The sequence below is a fragment of the Neophocaena asiaeorientalis genome, unplaced genomic scaffold (assembly GCF_003031525.2).
Source record: "Neophocaena asiaeorientalis asiaeorientalis breed wild unplaced genomic scaffold, Neophocaena_asiaeorientalis_V1.1 scaffold43, whole genome shotgun sequence".
Classification (NCBI taxonomy): Eukaryota; Metazoa; Chordata; class Mammalia; order Artiodactyla; family Phocoenidae; genus Neophocaena; species Neophocaena asiaeorientalis.
In genome coordinates this window covers 5,010,512-5,029,104 of record NW_020173674.1, presented here as the reverse complement: position 1 = coordinate 5,029,104, position 18,593 = coordinate 5,010,512, and the positions used below count along the sequence as shown (strand labels likewise).

The window sequence follows — 18,593 nt, the reverse complement described above, 5'->3', positions numbered from 1 at the left end:
AGTCAGCAGTGCTCCCCAGCCAGCCTCCATCCCCAGAGCCCCCCCACCCCGCCCTGGCGCCAGTGCTAACCACCTGCCAGCACCTCATCTCCTGCTCCTTTGCCATGAGCTACACACCTATTCACATTGTTGTTTCTTCCTAAGCAAACAAAACCCAAAGAGGATAATACCATACATCTTACTCAGCAACCAGCTTGCTTTCTTATTACATCATGCGCAAGTAAATCTGAACTGTTTTGAAACTTGTACCTTTTACACAGACTAAACATTCCATAATCTATTCAAGCACTACTGGTGATTACTGAAACTTGTAGGTTTGTGGGTTTTGCTTGCCACCATGAATGCTGCTGCTACCTTGCTTTGAAACCAAATCCTTACTAGCTAATGCTCCTACTTCCATAGGATAGATTCTTCCATATGGAACTGACTGCCAGACAAAAGGGTGTGATGATTTTGAACAAATATTGCCAGATTACTTTCCCAAAAGGTTATAGCAATTTACAGCCCTAGCGACATTGTGCAAGTGCCTGTTTCCCCACATCCTCACCAGCGGCACAGACTGCACTTCTAAATTTTGCCAATTTGATAGTGAAAACGGATACCTAGTTATTGTTTTCCTTGTTTATGGCCATCATTTTCTGTGTAGCATCTTCCTTACCTCTCTTTTCTCTAGTGGAAGTCTGTCTTTTTTTTAAATGAGCTTATAGGAGCTTTTTGTCCTTGGGATATTAACTCTGCCGTGTATGTACTTTCTTCCCCCTTCAGTTTGTCATTAATCTGACTTTTGCTTTTAGCTATTCAAAAATTTTCATATTCACCATTTCTTGTCTTAACTTCTTTCAGAAGATTTCCACTACCCCAAGGGTAGACGTATACATTCTCCTAATTTTTTTCCTAATCATCTTACATTATATTCTTAAATTAAAAATTTTAATCCATCTGGAATTTATCTTGTATATGGTGTGAGATAGGAGTTGAGCTTGGTTTTCTTCCAGGCGCACAATGAATTATGTCACTATTATTTATTAAAGGAATCATCATTTCCCCATACGTGGTATTAAGACTTCATACACACTCGGCTCTATTTCAGGAGTCTGTTCATGTCCTCTTATTTGTCCATATCGGCCAGTATCATCAAGTTTTGATCACAACTGTTTCATAGTAAATTTTTAATAAGGCCAGCTGCCCCTAACTATACTTCAGAATCTAATTTTTTCTTAGCTATCATCAGACATACTTTCATATAAGCTTTAAAACAATTTGGTCCTTCATATTCTTCGGTCCCTCATTAGATTTAATTTCTCAAGTTTTCTAGAGTGAAATTTGCAGCACTTACTTATGAAAGTATTACAATTCCTATTTTGTTAGGATGGTTACTTCCCAGAAGCACGCATCAAATGTATCCTGGACACTGTATCCACGATGTCAGCACCTCTGTAAACCCTCTGTCCCCTCTCTTTCCTTCTTTTCACCCTTGAGCAACTAGCACACTGTGCGTGTGTCCCTTTCATGGCACTGCCCTCATGGCTGGCACTGTGCTAGTCTCGTTTACCCTGCCTGCATGAGGCCTAACATAAAGTAACTAACTATTCAGTTACTATATGATGAATAATTGAATGAGTTCCTTTGGTCTCATCCTCTCGCCTAATTTCTGGAAAGGCAGAAACAATCTGGTGTTCCTGAGAATTTCAAGAATATTCCCAGCCAACCTTTAAATCAAACTTCCCAAATAGTCTGACAATAGCTGAGCCTACTGCTCCGTATGAGGCCTTTCCATTTAAAAAGGATGTGCACATGTTTCTGTTTATTCCTCACACTAACCCCGTGGAGCAGGCAGGACAGCCCTTCTGACCAGCGAGAAACAGTCTCCTGGAAGAGAACTAATCTGCCCGAGGGACATGATGACACAGGGGGTTCTAAACTAGGCAAAGAGCTGTTTCCGGGGTGGCCTGGAGTCCTGTGTATGTGGTCACATGTTTCAGGACAGCCTCCAAAAGCATATTTAGCGTATTACTTACTCCATTTCTTCATTCACCAAATATTTATCAAGCACCTACTATATGTCAGGTACTGTTCTGGATGCTGGGAGCACAGCAGTAAATGAAAAAGATAAAAATCTCTGCCTTCCTGGAACTTGCAATCTAATGGGAGAATAACCAGAAACCACAAAATAAGTTTACAGCTAACATCTAATATTAACTGTGTGCTGTTTTACATACTTTTCGTGAGATAAATTTAATCCTCACAGCAACCCTATGAGATAGGTTCTAATGTTATCCCCATTTTATAGATGGGGTAATTAAGGCACAAAAGCAGCTAAGTTGCCCAAGATCACACAGCTAATGAAATGCAGAGTCACAGGATTCCAACTCAGGGAGCCTGACGCCAGATCTCATGCACATCACTGTTATACTATGTTATCTCTAAAATGGTTTTAAAGCATTATTCAACTGTAATTAAACTACTTCATGGATTAAAGGGTCTTTTTGTGGACTGGTCTAAGATTTAACCAATGTTTGAACCATTTTTTTAATTTAGAAAAAGATAAATTTTATCCCCCTGCATTCCCACTCCCTCCCTGCAAAAGGGGCAAAAATTCAGCAGCATCAGGAATAGGTTTTCTGCCCTCCCTTCGTGGCAAAGATCCCAGAGCTGGGAGAGAAAGAGCTGGGGTTGTACCACGACCCCGTGCCTCTGCTCTCTCACGACACAGGGGAAACCGCTGGCTTCCCTGAAAGAAGGGAAACGTGGGCTCTGGGGAGTCAGCATTTCTCCCGAGGCCGGATGGCTGGCGGAGAAGTAGGACCACCGCCTATCCTTGCTTCCATGCGTGAAAGGCTCTGAGGTCAGGCTGACTTGGACTTCTGCACCTGCAGTGTGGCCGCACCACCAGCTCTCTCCCAGGACAGCTGTGAGGACTGAATGAGTCAGGGTGAGTAAAGCACCCAGTACAGCACGTAAAAGGGGCTCAACAAATCCAGGTGTGCTCATCTGAAGAAGAATATACACACACACACACGTATACCCGAATCGCTGCGCCGCACACCTGAAACTAACATGATCTTGTAAATCAACTATACTTCAATTAAAAAAATAAAAACAATAACCAAAAAACCAAATCCAGGTGAGCTCCCTGTGTGGCCTATGCCAGCATGGGGGCCTTCCTGCAGCACCGGCCCGGACAAGCTTGTGAAGCTGCCTCTGAGCTCAGACACGCAGAAGTCGCCACAAGGAGACGAGCAGTGTGGACAAGGAGTCCCGCCAAGTCAGATGTGGGGGATCTCTACAAGGACTCCAGAATCTTGATGGGTCCCAAAAGGAAGTTCTTCACCAAGTAACGGAACTTAGAAATTATTAAGAGCACGTGCATCGGAACATAACAATTCCAGAGGACACAGCTTGGTAGTACCCAAGACAACCTCAGGGTTTTTACATGATCAGTAGTGGTGAGCTTCACTGGCCATTTTCGGAGCAACCCCACCCTGGCACCGTGTGTGTGTGGGCGTGGGCGTGGGCGTGTGCACGTGTGTGTAAGGTATTTCCCATTCTCTCTTTAAGCATATTTGCATTCTGATTAACTCATAACGATAACTGCTGGTAATGAGTTTAACATTTTAAAGGGCCAGGTGCTGGGGCCCCTAAATAGTTCTGTACTCTTCGGTTTTGCTTATGCATGCTGTACTGCGTGCAATGCTGCAGAACATGAAAGACTATCCCTTATCACTTAAGGGATGAGGAGGTAACACGAGTTCATGCTCATAATCATCAGGTGGTTAGAAGAACGCAAGAGCCGAATATCTTACTTCATACTTTACCTTTCACAAGTGTAACACTCGCAGAACTCATTATTTTCTCCAAAAAACCCATCTCCATAATAACAAGAAATTTCTTCTCCAGGTTCAATATCTCTTAGAGCCTTCACACATGCTGTGTCTCGACCAGTTGACACAAACTGAAATAAAATCAACTCATTAAGAAACTCATACCTGAAGCAAACACAAAATACTTGAGATAAAATACTTTTTATGCTTACCTTACAGTTAGGTCTGCAATCTGAAAAATGTCCAAAAGATAAAGTCAATTAACTGTAGATAAGATCTGAAACACGAACAATTACAGAAATCTGAAATAAGCTTTCCACATAATTTTACCAACTTTTGACAGAAGTTTCAGGTCTTAAGTTAAACTACAGGAATATTTATTTTAATAGGTTTATGCAAAAAGAAGAAATTTCTATTTCCAACCCTCCTTTAAAGGAAGATAAGGTCATTCTAAGTTTCAGAAGTGCTACCCAACACGAGAGCTAACACCTTAGAAACAGAGCTTACCATGGTTTATAAACGCTGCAGGACCAAGCCAGAGCTGAGCACAGTTTTTCCTTGTGGAATACATGACACTGAAGTCGTTTTCTCCATGTCTAAGTAGCATGTTCTCCTCAATTTCTGAAAGTTCGGCAATACAACCCACCAGTAATTCTATTTTGTCATTTCGTTTCCTATTTAAAATATGTGATGTTAAAAATTACTAGTAATTATAAATCGTAAGGCTTCTTTTAATAAAATAAGCCTGTCCAACAAATACCAGGAATCGAGAAGACTTAGCTGTGCATGTTTTAGCTGACTCACTTGGATCCCCACCTGGATGTCATCTCCTTTTCCCTGGAAGCCCCACAGCCTCGTGCACAGTTACTTGTGCAGCTAGCTGCCTCATCCCTACCAGAGACTAGAAAGTCCACTAGGAATCGTGCTACCTACACCTCTGAATCCCCTACCGGACCCAGCATAATGCTTTGCAGGCAGAAAGGACTCAAAGACCCGCCGCACTGCATTCAACTTGCTGACACTGGAGGAGGAGAGAGACAAGCAGCAGGAGGGTCGGGAGAGCCCAGAACTGGGACGCCGCCCTGCAGAGCAGCAACAGCAAATGTCATGCAAGCCAAACAGGCGCTCGTCAGTGTTCTAGCAGCCACATTAAGGAAGGAAAAACAGGTGAAAGTACTTTCAGTAACATATTTTAACCCGGTATAACCCAAATACTATTTCAGCAGGTAATCAGTATGAAATATTAATGAAAAATATTTACAATTTAATATAAAATCTCACATGTATATCACAATTTTTAGCACTTCTCAATTCAGACTAGCCACATTTCAAGGTTTCAACAGCCACCCGTGGCTGGTGGCCATGGTACTGCAGCTCTAGAACCCAAGACCTCAAACCTCCACAGCCATGTGCAACACGGAGCCACGGGAGCCGATGAGCAGGCTGGATTCCGTCCCACAGCAAACAGATACACTCACTCACATACACACACCCATGCAAGAAGCCCAGGAGGAAGGCTCTTTCCCATTCCAATTTCAGGTACGTGACCCTAAAATTTTTGCTATAAAAAATACTGGGAGTGGGCTTCCCTGGTGGTGCAGTGGTTGAGAGTACGCTCAAAAAAAAAAAAAAAAAAAAAATACTGGGGGTGGTGTAAGAGAGGGGTTACATATTTCTTCTGGGAGATAAGGCAGGGAATAGGCATTAGAGGAAAGATATAAGTACATATTCTCTCTTTCATGTATGGCTTTTATCCCTCCTAGCTGAGCTCAACTTTACTACTTTTATTTAAGCTGGCACACATATATATATTTTGAAGCAGGCATTGTGCTAGGAAGCTTCTACGCATGAAATTCCTACGTAACCTTTCTTATAGGCCAGTAAAAAACTGACTCTGGACGCCAGGTTATTCAACCCCAGCGTCCCTAACCTCTCAGTAGTCCTTGAGCAGGCATCCAGACTCAATGAAAGGAAAACACAAAGCATTCTAGCTTAGAGAGAGGATCTGGTTCAACTCAGACTTCTTCTTCTTGTTTTTTTTTAATAAAAAAATTTTTTTTAAGTCTTTCTTGAATTTGCTGCAATACTGCTTCTGTTTTATGTTTGGTTTTTTGGCCCTGAGGCAGGTGGGATCTTAGCCCCCAAACCAGGGATCGAACACGCACCCCTGCATTGGAAGGCGAAGTCTTAAGCCCTGGACCTCCAGGGATGTCCCCAACTCAGACTTCTGATTTCACTGTCCCGACCGCAGTCACTGGGCTGAGGCACTGGCACTGCACTGGCTCCTTGAGGGTAAGCTCTGGCCTTATTCCTTCCTACAACTTGCTTCGCACATGAACAGCAATTGAAGAGAGAACTGTCTACAAAATTACTTTACGGATTTATACTAGTATAATAGTTACCACTCTTTTGTTGCAACAATTTTGGCTCCATTTTGTTCCGATGAATATCTATTACAAGGCAATATTTCAAATCCACTGTCGGTTGCAAACATTCGCAAGTAAATAAATACCTAAAACAGAAAAAAAAAAGTGATACCTACTTTACATTATTTATCTTGCTAGACTTCCTCAGAATTATAAAAGCAAACCACCACCAACAATGAAAAAATTTAAGATTAAGTAACCAATTTTGTTATTTTAAAATTTCCCATACTTGTGTACCTGGTGACTTGGCTATGTTACTCTAAAAGTTCACAGTAAGTTTCCCTTCTGGATGACAGAGTTTTCTCTATGGATAGTCACACAAGTTATCTGATGTGTTATTAGGTCTTCATATTGATTAGTTTTATGAAAATTTGATTTAAAATTTCGGTGTTCCCTACAATTTAGGCTCATGCAGACAGATAAACAGTACTAATTTGGTTAATGAGCTCACGTGCTCCTTGAACAATCTCTCCTGCGTTTTGCTCTTGTTGAGAAAATAGTGCCGCGCCCACTCTCCTGAGGTCAGACATTTGAAGGCTTTCTCCAAGTGCTCATCTTTCTTGAAACGTTCAATTACTTCCTTTAGTTCTTCTTGTCTTCCTTTAATAGGCCGAAATCTGAAAGAAATCAGAACAATAACTTTAGTTATCTTCCATCATCCTTGGGCCACTGCTTAAGAGACCTTGAGAAAAAAGTAACCTAAAAACAGCCAGACCTAACAGAAGAGTAATAATAAGTAATCTTGACGATTATGACTAAAGTAATATTGATCACCAGGAGATATAAGTTCTCTTTCTTCAAACTATACTTTAATCTTTTTATTTCAGTTAGCTCATTAACTGAGAGGTGACCAGGTGATTCAAATGAAAGCTGTCTGATTCAGGCTTCTATAACTAGTCATCTACTTTGGGAGGTACAAAACAATAGATCTAGAATAGAGCTCATCTAACTGAGTTAGAATGACAAGAATTTTTTAAAACATGCAGAGTCAAGCCAGAAGAGTGCAAGGCAATAAGCTTCAGAAGAAGGATGAAGCAAACAAAATCATGCCATAAACAAAAACATCCTCTATGTACATAGTTAGGAAAACCCCAAACTAAGCATCCCAACAGGTCTTGAAACACACCTTGATGTTCCAACATCCATGTCAAATTAATCTTTGATAACTGCGTTCAGAGAACAAAAAGTGTGCGAAAGTACAACTCTAGCGGTGATACTGCTGTGGTGGTGATGGAAGGAAAAACTGCTGGGGTAGAATTTTAGAAGGCTTCCATGTAAAATCAGCTATAATGACTACAGAATATCACACGGCTATGCACATATTAACACATGATACAATCATGGCCCAAGGAAAACTTAAGTTGTACTCATTTTAAAGCTATGTTCTCAATAAAACATGTAATATGATTGAAGGTACTTGGATCTTAATTCCAAAATTTCTTCTCATGTCGATTTCATTTGGTCTACTTTCCAAAATAAGGTTAGGTTTTTTAAAAATTAACATCCAACAAAACAAGGAATTACAGACTGTTCTTCAAATAAAACACATTAAGAAAAAAATATTAGTGTCTCAGGAGAAAAACTATTTGAACTATGAATCTTGCTCTAGCATCTAAAACTGCACATCGCAGACACCCGAGAATTCTAAACTGAGATAACATCTAGCATAGACTCCAGCGAAGGAAGCATTCAAGCAGTATTTTGTTTTCCAAATAAGCTATCACAAATGTATCCATCACATTTCAGTAAGATTTTAAGCCACAATATTTCACCAAGGCTTATTTATTAGGTGCTGTGTACACATGTGCTATGGTGGAAAATGTAAGCTAGAAGACATGGCTACTGTTCTTGAAGGTAAAATTTTGCTGGGACCGAAAGCCATATGCATGCATCAAACAGATAAGCAAGGCGTCAATATGCGAGTGCATGTTCATGTGGTACAAACAACACTGCAGCAGCACTCTGAAGTATGGATATTATAACTAAGGTGTGAGGTTTGTTTGGGAAGGGGGCGGTTTGGAGTTGACTTTGATATGGGCAGTGAGGAAAGTGGTGAATTTAGATTTCTAAAGAAAAAGCAGAATACTACTATAGGCAGGAAGGAAAATCAAAAGGAAAACAAAGTGAGAGAAATTCTAAGCAGAGGATCTTAAGGCTTGCTTCAGAGATGACAGGAGCTGAGGGAGTCAGCTGGCGAGTAACAGTAAAGGAGAGTTCTAAAACGAGGAAGAGGGGAGACACGAGGAACAGGACAGTAACACAAGTTACTAGGCAGGATCTCGAGAGGCCTTCAGATGTGTGAGCATGCTGACACCTCTAGGAACCTACTAGCTGCAGACTCCAGTTTCAGTAAGCTCTTAAAACTACTAAGTAGAACAATCTGAAGGAGTTCTAGAGACATCATATGAAGAAATGGACAATGTCCTGTTTTATTTCCCGTTTCAATCAGTTAGCACACCAGCCCTCACAGACAGACGAGTGGAAGTCCTTTAGACAATTCCGAATGTCTTTAATTAGGCTGTCAGACTATGGTATCAGAGAACCACTAACATAAAGATTTGCAGAACTGTGAAAGTATCCAAACTTCCATGCAGTTATAATATTAAACTACTTACTTGCAGCCATCATTAAGTGATTTCGTCAAGATTGGGTTTCTCTAAGAAACCCAGTCTAAATCCTTCTGGCTGCAACCCTACACCACGGGGTTATTTGCAAATGAAGGACAGATAAGACCACCAAGCAGCTGTTAGCTAAGGCACACCACTCCAGGCAATACAAAGTGATGGGAAACAGATAACCGGAGTTTTATGCAGTAAACAGAAAAGCAGTAGTTCACTTTGAGCAAATACGATGAATAATCCATGATGTTAAGTGATGGACGGGGCTGCAAACGACAGGAGCCAAGCAATCTTTACATGTTCAACGTGGGACTGACCAACGGTGCCACTTGTAAAGTAAATGCATGGCTCGACACATTAGAGAGCAAGAGTCAGGACTAAGTTCACCTGAAGATCTTAAGAACGTGGCAGAAAGTAAGTTACAGACCTGGAATGGACACTGGCTATTCCTGACAGGTTTTACGTGTGCTCTCCGCTCCCTGAAACTTCCTCCCTATCTAAAAATACCTTTCAGCTATCCTTTTGTTTACTCTTTGTTCATGATGCCAAACAATTTATACGCTAAAACCAACACAAAATAATCAACTCTTGAGTTAATAATATTCTGCCTTCCACATATCCTGGGACTTTTATTTCTGCTTTCCTGCCTTCTACTGCCTCAAACACAAACCCCCAAAACTGTCCCTTGTTGCCCACTAAGCAAGAACCTCTACTTTACTTAAAATGTAATTTACTGTCAAAACTTACTGTCACAGTTGGCTGCTATAGGCGTGAAATGATAGTGAGGCAAAGGAGGAAGAAAATGGTTCTGGGTGCAGATGGGAAGGGGAAGAGACAGTTGTTTTCGATAACCCTATAGAAGAACATCAAAATCACCTGGCTGACAGTTCCAGTCAAATCCCATTGTAACAAAAACTGCGGGGAAATAAAAATTATTTAATAACATAAGATTGTTACAACTATTAGGGCCAGAGCAAAAGGCACTGAGGACCTTAGAAAAAATTAAAGTAATTTTCTATTACTGAATAGAAAAACACGCTCTGTCCTCTCCTTAACCACAATCACTCTAAATCTCCCGTACGAACTGCACAAAGCTATCCTTACGCCATGACTCCTAAAGCTAGGAGAAAATTTAGATTATCTAAAAATTATCTCTTGTTCCATAAATGAGGAAAATAAGGCCCAATGAGGGCTAACTGCTGGAAGGACTGGGACTGTTACCCAGGCCTTTCTCGGCCCCGCTCTTATCTGAACCACGAGAGCCCTCTTGTGTCGTTCTGTCATGAGAACAGGGTCTGACTTGTATTCACCGCTGCGTGCCAGCACTGAGCTCGGCCAGAGACAGCGCTGACTGGTACCCTGACAGCACCATGAAAGGGGTGGAAACAAATTAACTATTTGGGGGTGGGTGGGTTTCCAGTGTAAATATGCTGACTAGATTTGCATAGTGATTATATGTCTAGAGCTGTTTTTGGGGGGGGGGGGGGGGGGGGGTGGGCTGGGATGGCAGGGGAGGCAAGAGAAACAGGTATTCGGCATTTCCACATCAACGTGCCCCTCTCCCCTCTTGATATTTAACATTTGCAACTTTAAATAAACCAAACATTTATTTTTCTCTTTCCACACCTCTCTGATCAATGGCTGGTATAAGAAATTTAAAAATATGTCATTTACAATTGTTTACTACTAAAAGGGGCAGAAAAAAACATATGAAGTCACACTCCCACACACCTGTTCCCCACTCTTTCCAGAGACTGACTTCCCAGGTTTTCTTGCTATTTGGTTTTTCTGTTTCCAAACCCAAGAGACCACTGTGGCAATGAAGAAAAGTTGCAGATTTGTATTAGCTGCACTACCGTGCCCTTCCATTAGCATGTACAACCAAGAGCTACTGGAGGGAGGGGAAAGAGGAGGGGGGACAGAAAAAAGGGAGCAAGGGAAGGAGGGAGGAAGAGAGAGAAAAATGCTCAAATATTTAAGATATAAAATAAAACCATGAGTCAACATCGTGAACACATTTCCCCCTTGAAGAAAGTTTAACTGCGAACTGACAGTTCGTAGATGCCGAGTGGAGGAGTCATGCTAGGACCACAGCTCTTCATTCCTTCTTGACCTGAAAATAAACAGCAACCAGAAACATACCTGGCTGAGTCCTGCAATCAGTGCTCAGCTAATCCCATGGAGTGACTCCTGATTTTTGGACGATTTCTCTTAAAATTACCCTGTTATGGAGTACAAGTGGTTTTTTAAATACAGCTATTACTAAGACCAAACTAGTTTAAAAGGTTTGCAAAATGTTCTAAAAATCGTGTTTATGCTGACACCTCCAATTACTTAACATAAGAGAACATTTATAAAGGCTGAAACAGGTTAGTTTGTATCTTATTACTGTTTGTAATGCTCTCTACCTACCTCACAGGGTTGTTGTGAGAAAAACTGTCAGATTTTGAAAAATGCCTTGAGCTCCTCGAAGGAAAGGCGCTATATAAATGCAAAAACAAACAACAACAATAAAAAACTATTTGTATAATTTGTACTTGTAATTTCTAAACAGACTTACAATACTGGTTGTAGCAGAAATCCCTAAAATGCTGTGATATTCAAGAACTTTATGAAGACATGGGTCGGCCTAGCATGATAACAAAGTCCAGGAAGCTAAAACGCTTTCCTTCCCACATAACATCATTTTACCCTTGATTATATTAAGTTAGAAGGTCGAGAAGTTTCTTTATGCTTTCTAGTCAAGCACTTGATATTCAAGAGGCATTTAAAGTGATTTATAAATTCATATTCAACAGTGGATACGAATAATCAAATATATAAATAAGGAAAATAAAAATTAGATGGTTACAGTAGTGGAAGGATGAGTAAGGACTATACAGGCTGAAGTCTGTGCCCTGAGAGGACTCTTCCCATTTCTTTACAATGTGATGTCCCCCAACTCCTCAGGATACCATGAAATCGCTGGTCACGCAGCCTGAACGAGGGCGCATTACTGAAAGCATCCATTCCTGCTTCGCTACATTCACCTCTCCACTAGCTTTTTAAAAAAAATTAGAGGTATTACTAACAACTCTGTTCTCTGGTTAAAAGGAAGAACTTAAGTTTCATAACTGACAAAAGTCAACTAAATCGAAACATTTCCCAATAAATTGAAATTAATATTTTGTTTATGCTTTTTCTAGGCATTCATGCCACAACTCTGACTGCCTTCTTAGGAAATACAGGGATATGTTAAGAGTAAAAACATAGGCAATTCATAATATAGCCAAATAATTAAATATCTACTGTTTCTGAACAGTATTCCTGAAGGTACAACTGAAATAAGTAGAGAGGAGGAGGGCATAAAAAAAGAGAAACTAAGTTCGAATCACAGATGTATAAACATGAGAACAAAGAGACCACTTATATAAGTAACAGACGGACAGTTTGGAGAATTAAAACCCAAAGCTCCAATCACGTCCTCCAGTCACTTCTTTTTGCACCCCAAAGAAAGAGAAGTCCACAAAAAGCTAATAATTTAAGAAATGTTTATGGTTATTCAAATAAAGCACTATAGATTTTCCTTATTGTCTATAAAATATCTTTGAAAATGGGGTAAGTGACATTCTGGTAAATTCTTGCTCAGAAGATAAAGAACTATAAGTGATAACTTTCAAATAAATCCACTAAGATTAAATGAAAATGTATGTACCTTTCATTAAGATTAACAAGCTTCATTAATAAAAATTCTGTATATTCCCCAAATGTCAGCTTACGAGAGTCTGTTAAAATACCTCTGGAATGAATGCCTCTGCTGAAAGGCGGAGAGCACACCTTGCTTTGACACAGCAACATCAACTGCTCAACCGCGCTGGCCTAAGTGCCGACACTGTTACAAAGCCAACGCAGTCTAACCAGGGAGCAGTACCATTACCTACACCATGAACGGCTATTTTAGGAAGTGTCTGAGTAGGATTAAATGTCGCACTGGAAAATATGAATTTAGAGGTACCTGGATATGGTAAGGTCTTAAGTTTTAACAATATCTGTGTGGTAAACCTAAACTTGACATTTTAGGATTACATGTTTTAAAGTGAGCCCTAGAAAATGACTGATAAGGAACTTTCTATCCATTTATCACATCGGGACAAAGCTCAGTAGGCTAGACGGTTTAAGACCTTGCTTCCCAACTGTAATTGGGAGCACGTTAGAAATGGAGACTCTCAGGCCCCACCTCACAGTTATTGAATCAGAACCTGCATCTTAACAAGATTCCCCAAGTGACTCATATGTAAACTAATTAAAAGAAGCAGTTGTCAAGGAGGACTTTTTAGAAAACATGAGTTATTTACTGTCACAGAACCCAGTAACAGGTAACTCTTCATCCTCTGGAATAGTCAAAGCGTGGGGGCTTCTGAATACATGGAGTTCTTTCCCAAGCCACTACAACTTTTGTTGTAATTTTGATGGAAAACTTTTAAAAATGGTTTATTTGCTTCCATGTTTCAGTATACAAGGCATAACGAACAGAATCTGTTTCAATGATGACTCCAGGCCGTAATTATGGGCCTTTGTGTAATATTCTGAATGCCACTAGACTGTTGTGTGAAACAGTGAATCACATTTCTTACCTCGGAGAAAAAAAGGCTAACAGGTGAGTTAAATACTATTAGGACCCTAATAGTAGGAGAATGAGCCCTGGTCTCTTGGGTTCACTGGGAAATAGGGGATGTGGGCTTAAAATAATGCAAACTAGATTTTTAGTTGGACACTATGGCATCCAATTCTGCTGATTTTCCAGAGAACAGCCATCCATTTGCCTATGTAGAAAATTTAAGTATGTGCCCCTCTGACCGCAGGGAACTATTTAAATAATCTCTCAAGTCCATCCCAACTTTCACTTCGTTTTAGTAAGTAAAGATATATGATGACAGGAAATTACATGAAAATACCAAAGGCATGTTTTAACCTGAATTACTTCTTTTGGGATTTAGACTATAATTGATAAATGAATTATCTTGTTTTAATTCTAGGAAGGGACAGAATTAAAATAGGAAAAAACGGACACACGATTTTCCTCTAATCACCTGCCCCCAATTAATTACTGGTGACCACCCCCGTGGTGATCAAGCGCCTCTAGGGCAGTCACTGACACTGCAGCTACGGTAAGAGTGAACAGTGGTCCAGAACGTGTTCCACATTCTAAATCCCTGATGTTAGGCTCTTCTATCACTCGAAAGCCTTTGCCATGGAAGTTATGAGGTAACACAAAGTTGTAAAGTTCTGATTTAGTGCTTGGAGGCAGTTAATTATGAAATTACCTAAAGGCCTTTTTGGGAGCGAGATGATGTTCAAGAGAATTAGAATAAAGAAATTTAAAGGGTCACAGATTTCAAGAGCTCTGTAGTATTTTATATAGATGGCATTTGATACTCAATAAAGTGGTTACACATCTATTTTCTTACCTGCATACTGAATATAACCACGTCTTTAATAATATTCACTCTAACTTATAATGACTAGCTGAGTCTCAAAGATAAAACATAATGGCAAAAATGGGATAGGGAGGGTGGGAGGGAGGGAGATGCAAGAGGGAAGAGATATGGGAACATATGTATAGCTGATTCATTTTGTTATAAAGCAGAAACTAACACACCATTGTAAAGCAATTATACTCTAATAAAGATGTTAAAAAAAATAATGCTAAAATTCCCTATATACAGTGGAAAGTATTTGAAAGAATAAAAGTTTGTAATAAAATCATGAAAAAAAACTGATGCAACCTAATTTAGGTAGAAAAAAATCATACACATTTTCAAGGTTTTACAGGATGCCTGTTTCTTTCAGGTAATTCTCATCAACATTTAAAACAGAATATGGAGATGCCTCTCCAACTCTGTATTTTAATAGAAGTATCCCAAGATAAAATAAGAACACGGAATTAAAACTGACAACTCATGGAAGCTTATGTTGCTTTTCTTGACTCACACATGGAAAATCCTCCTGCAGCAAAATCTTTCCTTTAATGTCATTTTAAATTTTGACTGAAAGTAAAATTAGCCATCTATTTTCTTAAGTTCAACGGTATCATCTGTTCCACTCAGGATAAAGACAAAATTACCTAGTATTCATTTTGTGTGTTTGAAAACCTAAATAGGGATCAAGAACCAAACTGGTTGCTAAGTCATCATTTTCACAGAGTTCCTTGGCAGACATTCCAGAAGATGGTACATATCGACTCTGTCCTTCGAATCCTGAATTACCATTACCTGTGAGAAGAAAAAAGAAGAAAAATTAACTCGCACTGAGTACTACTTAAATCTACCTTAAAAACCTTTAGCTTCACTGCCCATTCAAGTTAGTAATTAAGAATTGAAATTGCTTATTTCTATCAGTTTTACTAATTAAGAATTGAGTACCCTTTGCAAAAACAGAAAACCAAATGCAGTAAATTAACCGAGTTATTGAGAGCATTTTTGTTAGATAATATTATCAGGTTTCCCAAGAACGGGGTCTGGATAGTTGTGAGACTCTGGCTCAGATGCCTTACTTGCGTCTCCAAGGAAGAGTTGAGACACAGGAGATGGGCAGATATTCATCACAGTAGCAAGGCAGCACAAAGGGCCGCTACAGACAGGGCTGGCATGAGAAGGAAACAAGAGGAACACGAGATACCCTCTGCAGTAAGCGCCAGAAGGCTAAATCTCAGGAACCAAAACGGAGCCTCCAGGCGTTACCTTCCACTTCCTGCTTGTGGGCAGACGTGTGATTATCATCCCCACTTTGCTGGCAACTCAGGCCCAGAGGTTAAGAAACTTGCCTGTGATTACACAGCCAGGCAGGAGAAGAGGGGAGAGAAGTAGAGAGAGTCTGACAGGCCTATTTCTAACACCTGTTTGAACCAGATTTTGAAGGAATGGATAAAAATAGGAAAGTGACTGAAAAAGATAACTGAAGGAACTGGGTTTAACTGTGGAAGGAAAACAATGTAAAGAGAGGAAAGCAAGGCCAAATTTGTATGGATGAAGCTTCATCAGTGCTGATTCACGTTTGATGTATACGTCACTGAGGGTCTTCGTGGAGTCAGCACATGCAATTACAGAGGATACCAGCAGTATAACTTTAAGCCTCTCAAAATTAAGAGGTGGAAGAATGAGTGACAAAGTGAGACGTCTAACCTTTTCACCCACTGTTCCAATAAAGAAATAAACACTTACATGTCTAAGTCCCTGCCAAAGGGTCAGTATACGATTTTGAATCAAATTATTTGCACGTAGGTACGTATAGAACTATCAAAGTTGTTATATTTTCTATACCAGTTTTATTAACACTTAATTCACATACCATACAGTTCACCCATTTAAAGTGTACAATTCAATGGTTTTAAGTATATTCACAGAATTGTGTAACCATCACCACAATCAATTCTGGCACATGTTCATCCCCCCAAAAGAAACCTCATACCTACTGGAAGTTATTATCCATTTCTCCCTCCCCCACAGACCCTGGCAACCACTAATCTACTCTGTTTCTAGGGATCTGCCTAGTCTGAAAATTTCATATAGATGGAATCATACGTGTTTTTTTGTGACTGGCTTCTTTCAATTAGCATGTTTTCAAGGTTCATCCACGTTGTACCATGCAGCAGTACTTCATTCCTTATTATGGCCAAATAATATTCCACTGTGTGGATAGACCACATTTGGCTGCACCATTTTATGTTCCCAAAAAATAGTGTATGTAACTTCTCCACATCATCACCAACACTTGTTACTATTTGTCCTTTTGATTTCAGACATTCTAGCTAAAAAATAGTGTATGTAACTTCTCCACATCATCACCAACACTTGTTACTTTTGATGTCCTTTTGATTTCAGACATTCTAGTGATTGTGAAGTGGTGGTTTTGATTTGATTTTCTCTGATGACTAATGATTTTGAGCATCTTTTCATGTATTGGCCATTTGTCTATCTCTGGAGAAATGTGTCTATTCAGATCCCTTGCGCATTTAAAAATGGAAGTTTGTCTTTTTTTTTTTTTTTTTGCGGTACGCGGGCCTCTCACTGTTGTGGCCTCTCCTGTTGCGGAGCACAGGCTCCGGACGCGCAGGCTAAGCGGCCATGGCTCACGGGCCCAGCCGCTCCGCGGCATGTGGGATCTTCCCAGACCGGGGCATGAACCCATGTCCCCTGCATCGGCAGGCGGACTCTCAACCACTGTGCCACCAGGGAAGCCCTGGAGTTTGTCTTTTATTATTGACTTGTAAAGAGTTCTTTATTCTGGACACTAGTTCTTTATCAGATATGTGATTTGAAAATATTTTCTCCTGTTCTGTAAGCTGTCTTTCCACGTTCTTGATGGTAACGCTTAAAGTTTGCAACTTTGGTAAATTTCATGTACTTTTTTTTTTCTTTTGTTCCCTGTGCTTTTAGTATCATATCCAAGAAACCACTGCCTAATCCAAAGTAATGAAAATTTATGCGTATGTTTTCTTCTGGAGAGTTTTATAATTTAAGCTTTTAATTTAGGTCTTTGATCCATTTTGAGGTGTTTCTTTTTTGCGGTACGCGGGCATCTCACTGTTGTGGTCTCTCCCGTTGTGGAGCACAGGCTCCTGACGCGCAGGCTCAGTGGCCATGACTCATGGGCCCAGCTGCGCTGCGGCATGTGGGATCTTCCCGGACCGGGGCACGAACCCGTGTCCCCTGCATCGGCAGGCGGACTCTCAACCACTGTGCCACCAGGGAAGCCCCATTTTGAGTTTTTTACATACAGTGTGAGGTCGGATCCAATTTCATTCTTTTGCATGTGGATATACAGTCTTGCCAACCCCAACTGTTGAAAAGACTATTCTTTCCTCAATTTTATTGGCACTTTTGTCAAAAATCAGTTGACTACAAACATGAGGGTTCTTTCTGGATTCTCAATTCTATTCCACGAATATATATCTACCCACATGCAAGTATAAGACTGTCTTGATTACTGCAGCTTTGTAGTAAGCTTTGGAACCGAGAAGTATGAACCTTCCACACTGTTCTTTTTCAAGACTGTTTTAGCTATTCTGGATCCCCTGAATTTCCATAAGAATTTTAGGATCAGCCTGTCAATTTCTGCAAAGAAGCCAGCTGAGATTTTGATAGGGACTACGTTCAATAGGCAGGTCATTTGGGGAGTATTACCATCTTAACGATATTAAGTCGTCTAATCAATGAACATGGGATGTCTTTCCATTTATTTATTTTTCTTTCCATTTATGTATTTTTTATTTATTTTTGGCTGTGTTGGGTCTCCGTTACTGCACGAGGGCTTTCTCTAGCTGCGGCAGCGGGTGCTACTCTTCGTTGCGGTGCGTGGGCTTCTCATTGCGGTGGCTTCTCTTGTCGCGGAGCACTGGCTCTAGGCGCGTGGGCTTCAGTAGTTGTGGCTCACGGGCTCTGGAGCGCAGGCTCAGTAGTTGTGGCACAAGGGCTCAGTTTCTCCCCAACATGTGTGATCTTCCCAGACCAGGGCTCGAACCCATGTCCCCTGCATTGGCAGACAGATTCTTAACCACTGTGCCACCAGGGAAGCCCTTTCCATTTGTTTAGATCTTCTTTTAATTTCTTTCAACAATGTTTTATCATTTTCAGAGTTTAAGTTTTATACTTTGTTGTTAAATTTATTGCTTAATATTTTTTCTTTTTGATGCCCTGTAAACGAAATTGTTAATTTCATTTTTGGATTGTTTACTGAAAGTGCATAGAAAT

General features: G+C 40.3%; 1 protein-coding gene across 4 annotated transcripts in view; it reads right to left on the bottom strand.

Annotated features, from left to right (window-relative positions):
- Nucleotides 1-18,593, bottom strand: part of KMT5B (lysine methyltransferase 5B) — a 52,707-nt gene that overhangs the window by 13,139 nt on the left and 20,975 nt on the right. Inside the window, exons 3-9 of one of the 4 annotated variants that reach the window (XM_024748684.1) lie at nucleotides 14,969-15,116; nucleotides 11,278-11,346; nucleotides 6,699-6,864; nucleotides 6,224-6,333; nucleotides 4,329-4,495; nucleotides 4,034-4,053; nucleotides 3,816-3,952 (exon numbers count right to left, since the gene is read on the bottom strand). In XM_024748684.1, coding sequence (XP_024604452.1) covers nucleotides 3,816-3,952; nucleotides 4,034-4,053; nucleotides 4,329-4,495; nucleotides 6,224-6,333; nucleotides 6,699-6,864; nucleotides 11,278-11,346; nucleotides 14,969-15,116 — 817 coding nt within the window. Of the gene's footprint in view, nucleotides 1-3,815; nucleotides 3,953-4,033; nucleotides 4,054-4,328; nucleotides 4,496-6,223; nucleotides 6,334-6,698; nucleotides 6,865-10,596; nucleotides 11,253-11,277; nucleotides 11,347-14,968; nucleotides 15,117-18,593 lie in introns of those variants that run through there. The other 3 variants (XM_024748688.1, XM_024748686.1, XM_024748687.1) reach the window with 3 other exon arrangements.